The sequence below is a fragment of the Brassica napus genome, chromosome C7 (assembly GCF_020379485.1).
Source record: "Brassica napus cultivar Da-Ae chromosome C7, Da-Ae, whole genome shotgun sequence".
NCBI lineage: Eukaryota > Viridiplantae > Streptophyta > Magnoliopsida > Brassicales > Brassicaceae > Brassica > Brassica napus.
This window is the reverse complement of record NC_063450.1, coordinates 21,044,968-21,066,654: the sequence shown is the minus strand read 5'-3', so window position 1 is coordinate 21,066,654 and position 21,687 is coordinate 21,044,968. Positions and strand designations below refer to the sequence as shown.

General features: G+C 38.0%; 1 protein-coding gene across 1 annotated transcript; it reads left to right on the top strand.

Moving 5' to 3' along the window:
* Positions 1–6,981: 6,981 nt before the first annotated feature.
* LOC106357980 (exonuclease 1-like) lies at positions 6,982–11,033 on the top strand. The gene is made up of 13 exons (XM_013797714.3): positions 6,982–7,292; positions 7,619–7,738; positions 7,850–7,973; positions 8,060–8,197; positions 8,321–8,530; positions 8,697–8,872; positions 8,965–9,037; positions 9,135–9,258; positions 9,388–9,548; positions 9,622–9,670; positions 9,760–10,277; positions 10,379–10,635; positions 10,735–11,033. The coding sequence occupies exons 1-13, from the start codon at positions 7,132–7,134 to the stop codon at positions 10,805–10,807; spliced, it is 2,184 nt and encodes a 727-aa protein (XP_013653168.1). The 5' UTR covers positions 6,982–7,131; the 3' UTR covers positions 10,808–11,033.
* Positions 11,034–21,687: the final 10,654 nt, after the last annotated feature.

Below are 21,687 nucleotides of genomic sequence, written 5' to 3'. Positions count from 1 at the left end.
CACAAATTAGGTCATTTGATTGTTTTTTCATATGGAAAACCAAATGAAATTTATAATTTTTTTATAATGAAGAAGTTGAACTAGTTGTACCAATATTACATGTCTGGTACATAATACAAAGTTGTACCAATATTATATGTTTAGTTACGCGTTGTTTTACCAGTTTTGGAGTTGTACCAGATTACATGTAGTTGTAGTTTAACCGTAAAATTGAAATAATTAAGAATGTACTAGTTGTATCATCATCTATAATCCACTCCTACTCAAATTTCATGATATAGCTAATTATAACATCATATTAAACTTGATTTATATGTCGATTTATATTTAATAGGGTCTATAGTTCACAATTAAAAAGTTTGGGACGAAATGAAGTTTGGGGTCAAATGAAAAGAAGCGAGAAAGCTAAGGACCAAAGACATAAATACCAGTTTTCTAGTTGTACTAGGTATTGAGTTGTACTAATTGGAGTTGTACCACATAATAAATACATTTACCTCAGTTGTACCACTTATTTATGTTTACATGACTTTGTCCGGTTACAATGAAATCATCAATTTCGTAAAAATACATATTGTGTATGTTTTTCAAAAGTTATGTGGACAAACAAGCTACAAATTTTAAAATTATAAGGTGGATCATGTAAACTTATACATATGTTTAATAATTGTTAAAGTTTTTTCTCCAAAACTTCAAATTAAATTAAGAAAAAAAATCTGAGTACATACTAATTGGGATATTTGATTGTTTTCTCATATAGATAACCATATTGGTTTTGTCAATTTCTGGAATGTCAAAGTTGTATCAGTTGTACCAGTAATACTCGTCTAATATATAATAAAAAATTTTATATCAATTGTTTATATGTCTAGTTATAGGGGTTGTACTTATATTTTCACATTATAGCTTTGTAAAAATATGTTTGATGTTTGTTTATCATAATAATATGGCTAATATAGTTTATAAACCTTAAAAATATAAAGTATATAATGTAAAATTAAGAGTGTAATGTATTAATATAAAAACAAATTGAAAATTTTCAAAATAAAATAGATGAAATTGTGTCATCATATACCATTTAGAATATTTACATGTTTATTTTATGTGTAAATTATAACATTTATATACTAGTTATTCAAACATGTTTAGTTGTACGAATTATATTAGTTGTACTTAGTCGAATGAGAGAATGAGATAAGGAAAATTGTGTGGTTGTGAATGGTTGAGATTAAATAAAGAGAATGAGAGAGAAGGAGAGAAAAACATAGATGTATGAAATCGTGTGGTCAAGATTAAAACATAGATGAAATGATCCAATGGCTTATGTTGTCCCTTCATTAATGGCAAAATTGTCATTTTAGGTCTATGTAGATTTTTTTAGGTGGTTGTAGTTTTTTTTTTTGACCATTTGGTCTATAACAGATTTTGGTCCTTTTGAAATGTTGAAGTGGAGTTCAAGTAGTAGATTTCGTAACCAACAAAGCTTTGCAACAGTATTAACAGAAAAAAATAGGAAGAGATTGGAGAGGAGAGGAGGAAAAAAACTCAAGAGCGATCTACCTCTGATACCATAATAACTTTGGTAATTCCTCGATGAGGATTCATTCATTGACGAGGCTTTTAAATAGCCTAAGAGGTTACAATTGGTTACAACATTCCTTGGGTATTCTACGTGATAAGATGAACAATATTTACAAGAATATATCAAATATCTATCAGAAACGATAGAGATACAAGATTATGGGAAGAGAATAAGGTTAAAAAAATGAACAAGAACTTACTCTATTTTTACTTAATCGAGAATATGAATATCTTTTACAGGAATACTTAGAATCAGGTCCAAGAGTGAATGAAACGGTTCAGATTTCTGATCACAACGAGACATACATACGAGAGAATCTACAACAACAGAGACTAAGAGATGCTGAGATGCAACAGAGGAGAAGCCCTGTAACAGATTCGAGATTCTTGCAACATAAGAAGAGAATATGAAGTGGTCCGCTAAAACTAGCAAGAACCTTTTTTGTACTATTGTAAAAGTTCTAGATATGTCAACCAACGCATGAAAGGAATGCTGATATTGATGGGAGTATCTCGGCTGGTTGATCGATTGTCAAGGCGTGCCTTTGAAACTTTCCACATTATTGTGCGAATATTTTGCATATTTGACCATGGTTGGCTAGTAATAGCTCTGACACATCATTTTAACTGCGAGTGATCTTTCGCCAGAATGATTTCCGCATGATCCGATGTGGACTATTAGAGTATTAAAGTGATTAACATGATGGTTTAATGACTAAACCGGGTTTGATGTGTAAACAGGTACATTAGGGAGTATAAATACTAGTCTTTGTTGTACAATACATTTCAACTTGGATAATAAAATACACTTTCATCCGTGACAAACTTTCTCTTCATCCTTCAAGTTCAATATCTAATATGGACCTCCTCCATTATATTTCTTGATTCTTTCCCTTTGATGCAAGTCATGAGTAGTCCATATAATATCCTTGTAAAGACATCTCCGTACATCATTAGGTAGCAGATAGCTTGGGCCTTTATTTTCAGAGCAGTCCATTTTTTGATCGAAAGTTCTCCGTCTGCGATATATACGCTAATTGATCGTAGGCATCTTTTGTCCCAACCTTATTTGGGTGGGGATGTGTTTTATTCTTCGTAAAAATCAAATTCATCGAGTTTGTCTTCCTGGGAGTGAGTTAGATTTGCAAGGCTAGGCTGCTTTATTCTAGGATGCTCAATGAATTCTATAGGGATGACTCTTTTGTGTCATTTTATGCTTTATAATCACTGGTTTTGGTGTTTTTCCCTCGAGAAATTCGCATCAGTGCGAATCGATCAAACTATTTAGCCATATTATGGACTATTTTTAGGTATGAATTTATCATTTTGTCTTCACTTTATATGCCCATCTAAACCAATTTGCGACGAACCATCATTCACTTAATAAAAATACCTTATATAATTTGGATTAACCATAAAATTTATTTATGTGAATATCAATAATTTGCTGCAGTCAATTCTTAACATTAACTCATTCATGGTGATTTAGCGATTGATTGATAAACTTACCATAAATTTAAAGGATGAGAATTCCGGTACTCTTATTATTATGTTGCCATTAAATGCTAAATTTTATGAATTTCGAGTATTTTTTTACTAGGAAACAACATAAATAGAGAAATGGGGTTATAAAGCATTAAAATAATACAATATATCATTTTGAGAAAATTTTGAGCTCTTGGAAGCAATTCGACGACGATTCTACTATTAGGGTAAGTTTGTTACTTGTTATGAAATCAATCGTATGTTTTATTGCGATTTATGCATTAAAATCTATTTTCAAAAAGCTTTATTAATGTTATTTTAATAAAAATTCTATCAATTTTGTGAAGAGATCTGATAGAATATGCCAAACCATATCTCATATATTCTTGGATCTAAAGCTAGATTAGAGGAACAGTCTAACGATCTTGTTGTATTTAAACATTACCTCTTGTACATTGTTTACAAAGGGAAATACAGTAGTTTTCAAGATCGACATTTTATACAAACCCCTTTCGCAAATATTGAGTTTTATATACTATGCTGATTTTTGGTATAAAAGTAAAAACGGAAAAGTAAATTAATATGCATATATGATGTCTAATTAATTACAAATGCTTAGGGGTGGATCAGTCTGGATATTTGAGTTATTTTATGATATCCAGATCCGTCGGATCCATGAAATTGTTATTTGGATCTCGATTTGGGGCATCCGTATATCAAAAGTTAGGATATCTGGATCACAATCGAATATATATGGCTAAAATTTTACTATAAACCCCCCATCCCCCCCCCCCCCCTATCCGTTTTTTCAGAGCAGATTTCCGGAACGGATAACGAGTCTCGGATAATAGGTCCACCCTACAAATACTGTTATTTTCAAACATGAAATGTTAGGGTTTAGTTGTGGTTTTAAACATTGTTCTGGAACTCATAGTCGCACCCACACCCAACTATGACAATTTGAAGAATTTAGAAAAGTTTATAAAACCAAAGTATATAAACAACCCATGGGCTTAAAAAGACAGAATAGCCCAATTCGGATTACACCATGATGCATAAGTTGACTCGTGACACGTGCCGACATACAAATAGAATCACAACAGTCCCACATCGGGTATAGGTAGAATAGGTGCCATGAAACATACTTTATAAATATTGCAATCTCTACTCTTTTTTGTGCTATTTGTCACTTCGAAGAAACGATCGAGAATTTCCCAACGGTGGGCCTAAAATCCAATAAATACAATTTAAACAAAAACTAAAGCCAATTAAATACAAATTTAAAATTGATTAGTCTGAATTTGTCATAATCGTGGCCGAGTTCCATATAGAACAAGATTTAAATATAAACCATAAGATAACATCTGTTGTAAAAAGGAACCATAAAATATTTAAAATCATTTTTACATGCAAACTTTTTATATTCTGGATTAAGAAGAAAACTAAAGAGTGAAACCATTCTTTGATTTGATTTCCACTGAACAGAGAAGGAACTGAGGCGAGTTCTTACTCTCAACATCATGGCAGAAGCTCTTGCAAATCTGCAAGCAGTTGAGAGAAGAAGAAGCTATACAACAGAGTTGAGATCCATTGAAGAAACCAATGTAAACAAGAAACTCAACAAGAACTTACTCTATTGATTTCCAAACTTGTCCTGATGATGTTCTTAACTGTGATTTCTCAGAGACGAGCTCCGGATTCAATGGTAAAGATTATGAACAAGAACATTACGGTGGGTCATCATGATAAAACAGAGTCGATACAAATATCTCAGAAGAAAGGAGACGAAAATGAGACGCAGAGTTCTATCGTGACTAGGCCAGAGAAGAGGGTAACTAAACTAAATGTCATCTTTATATATTGGAGACTGTGTTAACTTTTTATTTATACGGATGTTCAATCTCAGGCGAAAACTATTCTGGATTCAAGAGAAAGATTCGAAGATTTAGAGAAGAATGTGGTAGATAAAGTGATTGAATTTCATTTCCTTTACTGTTTTTATGATCATGGTCCTTGACTTGTTGGTATTTTTGTTTAAACAAATATTGTAGGACATTCCAGAGAATCTTAGCCTTGATGCTCAAGACAATCTGCAGCAACAAAGCAACGATGAAACAAAGACTCATGATCAACAAAACATGGAGCCACAGAGAGGTGTTGAGAAGAAGGGGCGAGATATTCGTTTCAGACTTGAGCAGGTCTTTGTATATATCTCTTTAGGATTATATGCATATCTAAGCTTCATGTTTATATTACTATATAATATACATCGACATCAACGATCGTCTTTGACGTTTTACAGTTTTATAATCGACAACGGACGAAGAAGCAGCAGTTCCAGGCACAACAACAACAACAAGAGATGGAACTCCAACAAGAACAAGAACCTACACAACAGCAACAGCAGCCGTTAGCTTCTCATTTCCATCTCTATCCGGTAAGAAATGAATCAGTTTCTTCTCTGAAATGGGATTACTTGGGATCTAAGTAACGTCAGGGTTTCCCAGCTGGTGGAGAAACTAGCAAATGCGGTTGAAACTGGAACACGAGATCAGAACTCTAATGCCATGGTTTGACTGTTTCTTATCTCTGTAATAAAAATCACGTATTCAAGTTGGATTTTAGGGTTCTTAATTAGACGTTGAATTGTTGCAGGTGCTTGAACTTAGTGGCTATTTCAACAAGAGCCAACAGATGCTGAACTCGGTTTCAGAAGCCCTAGGACTTAAAACTATGGTAATAACAAAAAAAACAAGAAAGCTTCCACATTTGGACCAGAAAACATAGCTTGTCTGGCTTTTTCCTTATGAATCTTCGTGTGCTTTTATAGTATGTTGATGGGCAAAAGCGAAAACTAGGAGAGACTGAGAAGTTGCTTCAACAGAGAAGGTAAAGCAAATTGTTACGAATTTTCAGTGTCATCTAGTATTTGATCAGATTGGTCGTGCTTTGACTTATACTTGTCTTCTTAAACCTATGGTCAGGGAGTTGATTGTGGAATACAGAAAATCAATTGAAGATATTTTGAAGATAGAGCCTTAGTATTTCTCCCAAAAGATGTTTTGGATTACTCTCATTTAGCAACTCAGCTACTAAAGACCTGTAATTTGTAATCAGTATATTTTTATTTCGTCATTATACAAGACTAATGAGAACTATGTGGTGGAAAGATTTTTGTCAAGCTTTTTGTAATTTCAGTCTTGTGGTCGCTGTCGTTAGTTTGGCTGTTTACATTTACTTCTAAAATATAAAAAATTAATTGGTTAAAAAAAAAATTTATAATTAATTTTAAACTCTTTTTAAAAAGTTACTCAACATTTTGTATTTTTACTAAAAAGGAAAAAAGTCATATACATATTCAATGCTGGCCCAAACATTTTAGAGACTCAGACATTTTAATGCCTGAAGCATTATAAAAAAAAGTAGCAATTTTCTCGTATAGACATTTTTAAGTTTTTGTCACAAAAATAACACTCACAAAATAAAATGACCAAAATAGCATTTTTTTTGTTTTAAAAATTTTAATATTTTTTTTTTTTTTTTAATTTGAAACCGTTTCTCCAAAACCTCATCCCTTAACTCTAAACTCTAAGTCTATATTAGTTAACCCTTAGATATAAATGCATATTTACCTTTTAAAAAAACTTATTTTGGTAATTTTTTTTTCTTGAGATCTATTTTTGTGAAAATAAACTAAAAATGGCTATATAAAAAAAAATTTCTATCAAAAATGTCATGCCTCTGGTTCATAACCAAATAATTTAATTATATTCATTTGAAAAACAAATAATTTAAGGGTAATTTTTTCAAATAGATTAAAATTTTTATCATAAAAATAGACCCCAAAAACTAAAATGACTAAAATAATTGCAATAAGTAAGATTAGGAATATTATATACGTTGGGCGCCATTGTAAGAGTGTGGAATCAACAATTGGTCAAAATCCCCAATTACAACTTTTCCCGCTACATCTGCGAAAATCGTCTAAAGAAAACCCCTCCATCGTCGCGGCGAAATTAGGGTTTAGATATTGTCCTTCCGATCAGATTGGAGGAAGAAGCGGAAATGGGTATTCAAGGGCTTCTGCCATTGCTGAAATCGATTATGGCTCCGGTACATATCCACGACCTCGAGGGTTGTACCGTCGCCGTTGATACCTATTCATGGCTTCACAAAGGCGCCCTCTCTTGCAGCCGAGACCTCTGCAAGGGATTGCCAACCACCAGGTTCCTCCCCTTCCTCTCTCGATTAATCCAGCCCTAGATCGATCGATTTTTCCATTTCCCCCCAAATTTAGAAATTGGGTTTCTTCTGTCTCCAAGTGTATCGTTGAACACTCCTTGAAAAATTCAAGCTTTTTTTTTATTTGATGGGTTTATATGTGGTGCTGTGTGTTATAAATTATAAGCCATGAAGCATTTAGCTTACAACACACGCACACTAATTCATCTTTGCTAACCAGTTTGTCATTGTGATTTTTCTTTAAGATATCTCGTCTTGTTACTGCTGTTTTGTTCTTGTTTTTTTTTCTAACTGGTGTTTGATCTTTCAGGCATATGCAGTACTGTATGCATAGAGTGAATTTACTCCGCCACCATGGAGTGAAGCCTCTTCTTGTCTTCGATGGAGGTCCGCTTCCTATGAAACTAGAACAAGAGAATAAGCGTGCTAGGTATCCAAAACATTACATAACCAGTTTTGAGAACAGTATGCTTGTTTATTGTTTATCATCGAACTAGTTTCATACTAAGTCCTCTTCTTTTCTGTAACACATCAAGTTCAGGTCCAGAAAGGAAAATCTTGCACGTGCATTAGAGCATGAAGCAAATGGAAATTCATCAGCTGCTTATGAGTGCTATCAAAAGGCTGTTGACATTTCACCTTCTATTGCACATCAGTTGATACAGGTAACATTAACCTGGAAGTTTCTCCAAATGAACGGATTTTTTATTCTTCTTTGCTGTCATGAACTGATGTTATTTTACCATGGAAGGTTCTGAGGCACGAGAATGTCGATTACGTTGTTGCTCCTTACGAAGCTGATGCCCAGATGACTTTTTTGGCTATTACTAAGCAAGTTGATGCGATTATCACCGAGGATTCTGATCTTATTCCTTTTGGCTGCCCAAGAGTAAGTTTTCTGTTACAATTTGAATCAGATCATTTGTACTTCATCAGTAGTTCCTCTTCTCCTTATTGGTATCTCTTTGTCCATCCCGGTTACTGCTTTGAACTGTCATTTTTTCTGTCGCAGATCATCTTTAAAATGGACAAGTTTGGTCATGGTGTTGAGTTTCAAGCCTCCAACCTGCCCAGAAATAAAGAGCTCAGCCTGTCTGGATTTTCAAGCCAGATGCTTCTCGAAATGTGCATATTGAGTGGCTGTGATTATTTGCAGTCACTTCCAGGAATGGGACTCAAAAGAGCTCATACACTCATTACAAAGTTCAAAAGCTATGATAGGGTACACATTCCTTTCTCACTTGATTTTTATCTTACAACAAAGGTTTGGTAAAGCAACAGTATGATTAATTCAAAAACCGGAAACTTTTACCACATATCCTTGCGATACTGGTTTTAAATTTTCTGGCTACAGTCCTGTAGACTTAGTCTGGTTTGTTTGCTTTTAGGTAATCAAGCACTTAAAGTACAGCACAGTTTCAGTTCCTCCTCTTTATGAAGAATCATTCAAGAAAGCTATGCTTACTTTCAAGCATCAACGGGTCTATGACCCCAAATCTGAAGACGTTGTACACTTGTCTGGCATTTCTGAAGACATTGGCGAAGATTCAGACTTTGTAGGCCCATATCCTTTGACACAAGTCTTTTGATTTTAGGACTCAGTATATCAAGACTGGTTAATGAACACATATTAGTTGATTCCTTAACTTCATGCACATCGATGCCACAACATATTGCTAAGGGTATAGCACTGGGGCAGCTTGATCCATTTACGCAGTTGCCTTTCCAGGTACAATATGCTGACTTCTCTATGTTTATAATCTCTCCCTGGCTTTCCTCATGGCGATGGTTTTTTGATTTGCTGTCTTGTTTTCTTAAATGAATAGGCTGAGGGTATCACTCCTAAGTTGGTTGTTGATGCTATTTCCCGCCCCAGAAGTTTCAAACCTGAAAACCTGAAGAAAAAGCTTGAGTTGCCAGTCCAGAAAAACCTTCTCACCAAATATTTCTGTATCCTTCTATGTTACATCCCTTATCTCTCATTTTTAAACAGTTAATTACATTTGGAACTTAGTATCGCTGGTGTTGAGTAAGATCTTTCATCATCAAGAATGTCTTGTTCCACTTAACATCCGGAAGGCTTTGCATCTCTTGAGGCAAAAAGAAAGTTCAAGGCTCCGAGGATATCACCAATGTCTCTGACGCCAACAGAGGAGTCTCCAAGCACTACTGAGGACAATTCAACAGATGTGGATGCTCCTTCGAGTCAGACAACAAATGAATCCCCGGTTTACAGCTTGGTAAGAAACTAGAAGAACTACATCTTAGTTCTCGGAAATCGTATAACAAGATCTAATCTCTTTGTCTCTATAGGGGGAGAATGCTGGCAAAGTTGCAGAGAAAAGAGAATCACCCGACTATGGTACAGTTGCTTTTATTCTAAAAATTGGAAACAAAGTATACTTGAGACCTTAAATCCTGACTCATCTTTTATGTGTCCTAATCTTTTAGATGCGGTGGAAAGGAATTACAAGGACCTTGATCATAAGTACGTTTACCAGCACGTGGAGAGGCAGAAGAAGACGAAGACGGATGTTGTAGTAAGAAGCAAATATTTCAAGCAGAAGCAGGATGACAAAAGTCTTAAAGAATCTCTCCCATGTCTCAATGATTGCTCTGTGATCGGCCAGAGAAAGACTGTTAATACTGTGATAAACAAGTCAAGCGCATCTAAGATAGAAGAGAGTGACAGAGCTATATCAACAAGTTCATGTGAGCGTATCTACAACGATCATGAAGTTGCCAAAGAAGCGAGTATCTTTGCCATGAACGAGGTGGCTGAGAGAACAACAAACAGACACGAGATAGACCATCAGATCGATAAAGAAGAACAGTACCCATCCGTTGAGATCCTTTCCGCCTTTAGTACACCCGAGGATGTTATACCTCTCAACTCCATTGGTACTTATAGTTTTTGTGGAGCTGCAACAGGGAAAAGGAAGCTTGAGCCAGAAGAAAACCTTCATAAGGTTAGATAGTATGGTTCAATCACGCCACGTTAATTGTTTTGTCGCTTAGGTTATCATATCATTATTCAAAGCCATTTGTCAACTTTTCTTACAAATTTCAGGAAAATTTGAACTCCAAGCACATGCGCATAGACGAAACAGATCCTGGTAATGCAGAAACATCATTTGAAACCAACAACGATGTTGAGAAGTTTGGATCCAACATTTCGCATATAGGGCAGTACTCGGAAATAGCAGAGAAATCAGTGGAAAGATTTGTCTCAGCTATATCATCTTTTAGATACTCTGGTCCTGGCTCTCGTGCTAGTGGTCTGCGTGCACCTCTCAAAGACATCCGCAACACTTGTCCGTCCAAAGGGTGAACATTTTGACCTTTACTATCGTCAATAGTTTATTGTGATTGATGCAATATTCTCACTAGAGATTTGTTTGTTTTCTTTTTATTTTGTCAAAAAAGGTTATCTTCTAAACTGGACTTCAGCAAGTTTGGCTATGCATCAAGCAGCGCAACAAAATCAAGGCGATTGTGAGTTCAGTTTTGTAAGTTAACCAAATGTGAGCGATTTTAGCAGAAGCAAAGGCTTTTGCTGCGGAAACTTCTTGGTTGCATTACATTGTTGTTGTTTTGGTGATTGTATTGTATGAGTATCTCATAGCTTTCGATTGTGCAGACCATTCTTGTTCATAGATTCTTTACCCAACAAATTGATCCATAAGTTGGGGGAAAAAGTTATCATTGCCATTTCTTGGAGATTACTTCTATTTGTTGATATTTTCTTGAGAAATTACAGAAGAAATCATTTTCACAACTGAAAGTTGCAGAAACCCAAAAGCAATGGTCTGCAATAAATGTAAACTTGGGCCACTAAACCATATAAACCTTGCAAGTAGGCCTGAAACTTTTATCCGAGATCCGGATTCGATCTGAGATGAGATTCGGATCCGATCCGAAAACCCGGATATTCGTAGGGACCGAATCCGGATCCGGATAGTATAATGTTGGATCCGTCAAAGCCGGATCCGGATATCTTGATTTTTTAGTCCGGATATCCGGATCCGTAAATTTTATTAATAACTATTTTAAAAATAGTAATATCTATATATAAAACTAACTTTATTTAATATATTTTCATTTTATAATAGTATATGTAAATTTTGTAATATTATACCTAGAAATAATTAAAAACATTATATATTTTGTTATTTTTAAATTATTTTTAATATTTTATATATATTAATATTATTTATTTATTTATTTTAAAGATCTAAATCTAGATCCGGATATCCGCCGAATATTACAATTTTTAGAAGGATATCCGACACCCGGATATCCGACATCCGGATATCCGAGAACCCCGAATCCAGATAAGGATAATAAAATTATAGATTCGCCGGATAAAGATTCGGATACCTTAAAATTGTCCGGATACCCGATCCGTTCCGGACCTACTTGCAAGAGAGTTATTGACTTGAGGTTGTTTGTTTACACACGTAGGGGGAAGAATTGTGGATAGAAAGGTATGCACGTGAATGCAATGAAACATATCATATGTGCAAGTCCAATCAGGTTCTGACACTTTGGGTCGTCCCATTTGAAGTTTCTGCTAATTCTCACAGACGTGTTCCAGTTGTACTTCCACATCATCTCACTTATTTCTCTGTCTTTTATCCATTTCCAAGTTTTCTTAATCCTTTCATAAGTTAAAAAGATGGACTTATTTGTGTACAATTAAAAAAAAGGAAAATTAGGTGTGTAGACTGTAGAGAGGGTAAAGAGAGATACAAAGAGAAGCGACTAAAAGAGGAGGTAGAAACTTGACAAATTTGAATTTTTTGTAGTTATTGAGTGCAATTTCTGTAAAAATATATGTTTACATGTTTTTACATATCTTAATGATTCAAATTCCATATTGTGGTTAAGGGGGTTGATTGGTTAATGTTGTAGCTTTATGTTTTTTTTTTCTTTTAAGAATTATGTTGTATATATTTTAACTATGACTTTAATTTTAAATTGCTTTAATTTCTTTCAAAGATATTCAAAATATTAAATAAAAGTTTTAGAAAACTGATTTCCAAAGTTAGTATATTTCCTTTTAAAAAAAATTTTGGTTCTAGATTTAATTTTTAAAACTAAAACATAATTGTTTCTTCAAAGTGCTTTAGAAAAAAAATGGATACAAAGTTTCTACGGTCATTTCCAATCAAATCTCTAAATTGTCAAATACAAATTAAGTATAAAAATGATCCTTTAGCCACTTAAATCTTTGATGTCTTATGTGTAAAACTTTTTTTTTTATAACTCTTCCTTTATTAATTCTCAAGTCCATTACAAAAACTATATCAGGCTTTCAGGCATAGACCAACTGACTACCCACTACTCAAAAAACCTAGACTGCACTTTTTGAAACTAAACCAAATTAGGAAAATTGTGCCTTTAACCTGCAAAGAAAGATAGCCAAGTAGCAAGCACTGAGTCTTGTCCTGTCGGAGTTAACTGTCTTCGAGCCAGAAGATCCAGTCTGAGTTTGATTATCTGCTGAATCTCAGCAATCAGAGTCCCTGGTGGCTTCTCCACCGCTGTGTGAATTCTTCTATTTCTTTCCTTCCACACTAAGTATAATACAACTTGATGTATTAGTCTGATAATCAAAGTCACATGCTTGTTTCTTGATGGAGCTTTCAACCATCTCAACACTGCCTCAAAACCCTGTGGGGAGACGAGGTTTAAACGAGAAGCAAAGAACGTCCAAACTTGTTTGCTATACTCGCAGTCGAAGAAAAGATGTTGGCGCCTCTCATTATGCCATGTGCAGAGAACATAAGACGAAGGAACCGTCAACCCCCATCGAGTGAGACTGTCCCTTGTTACCATTTTATCTCGAGCAGCAACCCAAGTAATGAAAGCATGCTTCGGGATTCTTCCCGTAAACCACACCACCTTATGCCAAAACACTTCCATTGGAAAAGGATGTAGTACTCTCCACGTTTCACCCATTGAGAAATTGCCATTGCCTCTTCCTGGTTCTGGATGCCACACATACTTATCATCTACTTCAGAATCTATTATCTCCTGAGCATTTGGCAAGCAAGCTTTCAACAAAGCAAGCTTTCAACAAAGCAAATACTGGACTCCTACTACTACTCCGATTCAACCACCAACCATCACTCGTTAATGCATCTGCCGCAGCTTCATCTATGCTTAGGCCCGACACCTGAGGCCCTCTCTCTCCCACCATCTCAATAAGAGGACCAAGGGAGGTCCAATTATCATACCAGAAGCTCGCTGTAATGCCAAAGCCCACTTCACAGAACACCATAGGTCTCGCCAGCGGCCTCAGCTTCCATATAGCTCTCCAAATCCAGCTTCCGCTCCTCGTTGGGTCTAAAGCCCAAAAATTCTCTCCACCAATCAAATTTCTCCGCACCCATGAGACCCATAACGAACCTCCTGATGTGAAAATGAGCCAGATCAACTTCAATCCAAGAACCTTATTCTAGTCGTCTAAGCGTCTCAGACCCAAGCCACATGCTTCCTTAGGAGTGCGTACCGAGTCCAAAGCAATATTTGCTCCCCTAGCTGAGTTAGGAGCACCATTCCACAAGAAAGCATTGCACATTCGCTCTAAAATGCTTACACAATCCGATGGAATAATGAACATAGAAGCCCAAAAGGAAATTGTAGAGTAGATCACCGCTTGGATGAGCTGAAATCTCCCAGCAAAAGACAGATGCTTGACTTTCCAAGAGTTGAACCTCGCTGCAATCTTATCTAGGAGCGGCTGGAAATCCGTCCTTGTCATTTTTTTGGAGATAAAGGCACACCCAAGTAATGTAAAGGAAGAACTCATTGAGCAATCCCCATCTCATTAGCCATATCTCGACAACGACTCGAACTTCCTCCATCAAGTAACAGCTCTGACTTCTGTCTATTAATCCTCAGACCCGAGATCAATCTGAACTCCTCCAAGATTTCCAAAATTTTCCTGAGAGACTCTGCAATGCCGTCAAAGAAGATCAACACATCATCAGCGAAGCTTAAGTGAGTAATCAGGGGTGCCTCGCACTCCGGATGAATGCCAAACCTCCCATCTATAGCCCCTTTGTCCAGCATCTTCGAAAGAATGTCCACATCAATGATGAACAGCAGAGGTGAGATAGGGTCCCCTTGTCTGATCCCTTTCTTTCCCGGAAAGAAATCTTGGAGCTCTCCATTTAGCGCTATGCTGTAAGAAGGCGTAGTGACACATGATTTGATCCAACTTATGAAACTGTCTGGCATCTCAGTAGCTCGCAACACCTTGATGAGAAAATCCCAGTTTAGGTTGTCGTAAGCCTTTGAAATATCGATCTTGAGACAACCTCGAGTCGTTGGACCTTAAAATCCTTCACCAGCTCCGTAGCAAGAAGGACATTTTCGCAGAGCAATCTGTCTTGCACAAAACCCACTTGGTTTCGCTGTACAATGTCGGAGACACAGATCTTCAGTTTCTTTTTCAGAAGTCTGGTCATAACCTTGTATACCGTGGAGCATAATGAGATAGGTCTCAATTGAGTGAGCTGATCTTCTCCTACCACTTTAAGAATAAGAGAGATGACAGTAGTATTGAACTGTCTTAGCAAGCGACCAGCCGTGAAGAACTCTTTGACCGCTGCAATCAGATCTACTCCGACAATTTCCCACGACTCCCAGAAGAATTCCGCTGAGTAACCATCCGGGCCTGGCACTTTATTATTTGGCATAGCAAACATCGTCGACTTGATTTCTTCTTCAGATGGAATAGAGATAAGTTGCTCCGCTACCTCCTGAGGGCATCTATATCTCAGTAAGCTTCATAACTCCTCATCTGAGATGCCAAGAAGCTTCCTATCCTCTGAGCCCAGGAGGTTTTGAAAGTAAGCCACCACCATCTTTTTTATTTGCGCCGGATTAAACACTCGGTTACCTCCTGCATCCAACATATAGCTTATACAGTTCCTCATCTGATGAGCCACCACAGCTGTGTGGAAGAACTTCGTGTTAGCATCACCACAATCTAACCATCGAATTCTCGCCTTCCTACTGAAGAAAATCTCCTGAGCTGCCTCAAAAAACTACCATTTCCTGCGAGCTACAAATTCATGCCGGAACAAAGAATCTGACGGAGACGTTAGCAACTGCAACTGGATCTCTTTTAAGTTGTTAAGTGCTTCACTAGCTCGCTGCTGAATGTTCCCAAAGCCCTCTTTATTCAATCTCCTACAGGTGAGTTTTGCTTTCTTCAATCTTTGACCCAGAGAAAACAACTTAGAGCCAACCGGAATGGCCTCCTCCCACGTCTTCCTCAACTCAGATAGGAATCTAGGATGTGAGAAAATGAAGGAGAAATACTTAAAACTGCACTTCCTCGACTGAGAAACCGAAGAGAAGTTTACCACTGCTGGGGTATGATCCAAATCTCCTGGAGCTTCAAAAATGCTAACAGACTCTGGGTACTTATCCCTCCACCTCTCATTACAAAGGATCCTATCGAGCTTCCTGGAAATTATTAAACTCCTAGATGCTGGAGTTATCTATTCTATTTCGGATAGTAAATGGGTAAGCCCCGTACATGTTGTACCCAAAAAGGGAGGTATTACAGTAGTGAAGAACGAAAACGATGAACTCATCCCGACTCGTACTGTCACTGGACATCGGATGTGTATCGACTATAGGAAATTAAATGCCGCTACTAGGAAAGATCACTTTCCCCAGCCCTTTATTGATCAAATGCTGGAGCGTTTAGCCAATCACTAGTATTACTTTTTTCTCGATGGATATTCTGGATTTTTTCAAATTCCCATACATCCGGATGATCAAGAAAAGACAACCTTTACATGCCCCTATGGGACATTTGCGTATCGCAGAATGCCATTTGGTCTTTGTAATGCTCCCGCCACTTTCCAACGTTGCATGATGTCAATTTTTACAGACATGATCGAGGACTTTATGGAAGTCTTTATGGATGACTTTTCAGTCTACGGATCAAATTTTAAGAGTTACCTCGATAATTTATGCAAGGTATTGGAAAGATGCGAAGAAAAGAACATTGTCCTAAATTGGGAAAAATGTCATTTTATGGTCAACGATGGCATCGTATTAGGACATAAGGTTTCCGCCGCTGGTATAGAGGTAGATAGAGCTAAAATCGAGGTGATGACCGGTCTACCAGCACCCAAAAATGTAAAAGACGTGCGAATTTTTCTCGGACACGCCGGATTTTATGGGAGGTTTATACACGACTTTAGCAAAATTGCTTAGACCTTTAAATAACCTCTTGTGCAAGGAAGTAAAGTTTGACTTTATCCTAGAATGCATGAAAGCTTTCAAAGATTTAGAAAAATCCCTTATAACTGCCCCCGTCGTTCAAGCCCCCGACTGGAATCTCCCTTTCGAGATCATGTGCGATGCGAGTGATTTTGCGATAGGAGCAGTTTTGGGCCAAAGAAAAAATAAAAAGTTGCATGCCATCTACTACGCCAGTCGTACGCTTGATGAAGCGCAACAGAATTATGCAACAACAGAAAAAAAACTACTCGCCGTATTTTATGCATTTGAAAAATTTCGTCAATATCTAATTGGCACACGTGTGATAGTTCACACTGACCACGCTGCCATTAAATATTTGATGCAAAAGAAATATGCAAAACCTCGACTCATACGCTAGATTTTACTACTACAAGAGTTTGATATTGAAATTAAAGATAAACGAGGAGTAGATAATGGAGTCGCTGACTATCTTTCTCGGATCAGAATAGAGGATAACGTCCATGTAGACGATTTCTTCCCAACAGATAACGTTGCACAAATAGACACATCTTTCGTAGGTCAAATATCCCTCACTTCCGATGAGACATCGATCGATGCGAAAGAAACCATATCGATCGATTCCAGTAGTGATACATCGATCGATAACGACAGTATCGCAACGCCTCGATTCCCTAGTAACCACAATCACGGCACCTCGTCGATAAAAATAAATATTGACATAAAGGTTAACGTTGCTGGTGATAAGATAAATCTCACACATGATGAAGAATCGCAACGAGAGGTGCACGCAATTGGTAGGAACTCGAAAGATCGACCCTGGTATGCTGATATAGTCAACTATTTGGCAGCCGAAGTCGAGCCTGAAGAACTCAAGGGGTATATGACGAAGAAATTCTTCATAGAAGTTAGGAGATATCATTGGGATGAACCATACCTCTACAGGCATTGCTCTGATGGGATATACAGACGATGCGTATCCGAAGCTGAAATTCCGTACATTATATACCAATGTCATGGATCTGACTATGCATGACATTTTGCCACCTACAAAACAGTTTCGAAAATCTTTCAAGCATGATTCTGGTGGCCGACGACTTTTCGCGATGTCCATGCATTTATAACACAATGTGACAGATGCCAAAGACGAGGAAAAATTAGCAAAAGACACGAAATGGAACAGAAGTTCATTCTGGAAGTAGAAGTCTTTGATTGCTGGGGGATAGATTTCATGGGTCCTTTCCCATCTGCATACGGAAACAAGTATATACTAGTCGTTGTAGACTACGTATCCAAATGGGTTGAAGCAGTAGCTTCCCCAACCAATGACGCATCTGTAGTTATTAAGCTTTTCAAGAGCATAATCTTTCCGCGGTTTGGAGTTCCTAGAATAAACTCATTTCATCAATAAGGTCTTTGATGGATTGCTTAAAAAGAACGGTGTTCAGCATAGAGCAGCTACGCCCTACCACCCACAAACCAGTGGACAGGTAGAAGTCTCTAATCGGCAAATCAAAGAAATTCTAGAGAAAACTGTAGGAGTTTCCAGAAAGGATTGGTCTAGGAAACTAGATAATGCACTATGGGCCTACAGGACCGCCTATAAGACCCCATTGGGAACAACACCATTCCACCTCCTTTATGGCAAATCCTGTCATTTACCAGTCGAACTGGAGCATAAAGCAGCTTGGGCCACTAAACTTCTGAATTTTGATATAAAGCCTGCTGCTGAAAGGAGACTCATACAGCTTAATGAGCTTGATGAAATCAGACATTTAGCCTGTGAGAATTCGAAACTATATAAAGAATGGACTAAAGCGTACCACGATAAGAAGATCTTATCCCGACACTTTGAACCGGATGATCAAGTCTTTCTTTATAATTCTCGGCTAACGTTATTTCCTGGAAAGGTTAAATTTCGTTGGTCCGGACCATTCACAGTAACAGATGTAAAACCCTCAGGAGCCATAACTCTAAAAAGTGATAAAGGGGATGAGTTTACAGTGAACGGCCAACGAGTGAAAGATTATTGGGCCAAACCGCCAGCAAATCAGCTCATTATTCTAGAACCCCCTGATAACTAGTTTATTCAGGAAGTCAAGCTAAAGACTTTAAATTTAAGCGCTGAATGGGAGGCAACCCATTTTCTTTAAAAATAAAATAAAAATAAATTAAATTAATTATATTATTATTTATATCTATATTTATATTTATATCTTATTATTAGTAAAATATTAGGAGTAATAGAAACCAGGAGTAGTTTATTTGGAGAAATATCGATCGATGTAGCATTCTTGCCATCGATCGATGCGGACATATCGAGAGTTAACCTCATTTAACTCGACATCCGCTTCTTTCTCCTCTCATTTCCGAAACCCTAACGAAATCAAAACCTCTCCTTTCTCTCTTGATTCTTGACGGAATTCCTCCGTTTCTCGCCCTAATCCACTCGATTTCTCATTCTCTATCTGTTTAGATTATTCAATCACCCGATTTACAAAATTTGACTTCGAAATTCTCTTTTGTTAGGAATTTTTAAAGTCAAGTTTTGAGATGAACTAGAACTTATGATTAGGCGCAGATTTGGGATGGTTTTCATGTTTTTAACGATTATCTAGTGTTAGGATCGTGGATTTTATGATGTTAATGCCTTGAAAGTGCGATTTGGAATTGAATGATCTTCGCAGGTTTCACGATTCGACAGTGATCGACCCAGATTCTATAGCGTCGATCGATACCCTTATTGTCGACTAATTCTTAACGACAAATATCGATCGATGTCTCACATACTTCATCGATCGATATCACAATATATCAACAACACTATCTCACTTTTACTCTCTTTTCTGTTTGTTTTCAGATGAGCTCAGACGCAGAAAGACGTGAGAGGAGGACGAAGAGGAGACACGACGAAGCTAGCACCTCCATACAGCACCGCGACCCTTGGCCTCGTGACGACAAAACACCCATCGACACATTCGAGGAGTTCGCTGACTCGAAGAAAGCGGTCAACAGCAAGGAGTGCATCAACCGCGTGCTCAAGGACGAGTGGGACAACTACGACAGCTTGTTCTACAATGCTTGGCTTGGCAGCTCTATCGAGCCCACACGGCTCATCGACCCATACATCTTATGGAAGCTCTGGATCGAGCCAGACATCAGGGAGATGATCACGCAGCTCGGAATTGGCACCATGGTCACTCGCGCATACGATCTCCACGTCGACTTGGTCAGACAGTTTATGGCCACAGTCGCGCTCACCTACAGCACCTCGAAGGCGAGGGTAGCAGGAGATGGTACACTGACTTTCTTCGCCAGGGGAATTAGATACATGATCTCCATCACCGAGCTCTGCCGCATCTACGGTTTCCAGGAGGATGCAGCTGCGAGCATGTTTCCACCCTTCCTAGGCCTCGACGGATTCTGGGAGATAATCGGCACAGGGGCGTGAAACTCCAACTCCGCTACGCAGACAGACATCCGTCACCCCACCCTCCGGTACTTTCTACGGGCTCTTGCAAACACGTTGGTTTGCAAGATGTAGCCCAACAAGGTCAGGATACATGAGCTTACACTACTCTTCTGTGGAGTAAACGGCTTGGTAGACCTGACTCATCTCGATGAGAACGGTGACGTGGTGACTCCAAACCTCGGAGCCATTTTTGCCGCGCACTTGGTGGACTTGAAGAAGAAGCCCTTCACGGGCAAAGGTAGGAAGAAGAAGACGGTTGCGAGTTTGCTGACACCGATCTTTGAGTATCTAGGCATCCGCCTAGACCCGCGCACAGCCGACCGATCCCACCGCTTCTTGGACGAGCAACACCTGATGAACTCAGGTTGGCTCAAGGAGGAACTTCTCGAGAGTTTTAGGATCGGGAACCAGCACCGTCTACTGCCGATGCCGAACATGATGATCACAGACTTCGATGGCTAGATCGATAGACTCCGGTTCATGCCCGATTCCCAGCTCCTCCGCGATCTTCCGACTATCCCGCGCAGACCTCCCGGAGCGCGTCGAGCCAAAGCTACACAGGGACCACCGGAGGTACCTCTTCCTGATTTCCCGATCATACCAGACATCCCTATGCGCGATCAGGGAGACTTTCAGAGGGTATTTCTGGATGATCTTCATGCCATCTGGGCTAGAGTATCTTGCACGAACAAGAGGACCATCAGAGCTCACTCACCAGCAGCAGAAGGACCTTCTAGGAAGCACAGGGATCCTTCGTCTGGGAGCAACGACGAGACCAGCGAGGACACCGACTAGTCCTCCCATTTCTATCTCTTTCCCTTATGAACTTATTTTTCTATTTTCGAACTTGTAGGATTTATATTTTAAACATATCTATGCTTTATGTTTGAGACTGTTTACTTATTTCTTATGTTTGGAGTGTCAAACAGAGCTAACCACACTGACAAATCATATGGGTTAGACTCCAGACATGACGCAGAATTTTTTGTTCCTCGCCATCGATCGGCACGGAAAGGATGGTATCGATCGATGTGCGGGACAGAGAGGTACGATACTTTGCTTTAACATCTCAAACATCTAACTTTGCTTATCACCACCTTTGGACACTTTACACCGAGACGGTGTAATTTAAGTCTGGGGGAGGTAGTACTAACACCATCTTCTTGAGTTTTATCAAAATCCTTTCAAAAATAATTTTATTGAGTCAAGAAGGGGACTATGAACTTATGATTTTTACTTGAATGTCTAACCACTTTTAGCACCATTCTAGATTTACTAATTGCAGATAGTACTAAAGATGCTAAAGTGGATCAACCTGTCAACTATACACACTTGCCTAGCTTGTTTGAAAGAACCAAAGCTAACCTCCAACACTAACCTGACATTACTGCTTATCTTAGAGCTTGGTATACATGGAATCGGATTCTTCAAACAAGTCTGGAAGGTAAATCCTTGTGTAGATTTATCACATTTTCTCTCTCTATTTCGACCCTAGATTTATAGGTAGAGATATTTATAAATATATATATTATATATATATATATATATATACATATATAGGTGTTAGTTAGGTGGAATCCGAACAGGACTTGGTGACTACAATCATTAAGGCTTGCTTCATAAGGATTCCAACAAAAAGAATTCGAACGGGACTT

Coding starts and splice junctions, on each gene's coding strand:
- LOC106357980 (XM_013797714.3), top strand. CDS start 7,132: ATGGGTATTCAAGGGCTTCTGCCATTGCTGAAATCGATTATGGCTCCG. Junction 7,293..7,618: donor AAGGGATTGCCAACCACCAG/GTTCCTCCCCTT, acceptor TTGATCTTTCAG/GCATATGCAGTACTGTATGC. Junction 10,278..10,378: donor CAGAAGAAAACCTTCATAAG/GTTAGATAGTAT, acceptor TACAAATTTCAG/GAAAATTTGAACTCCAAGCA.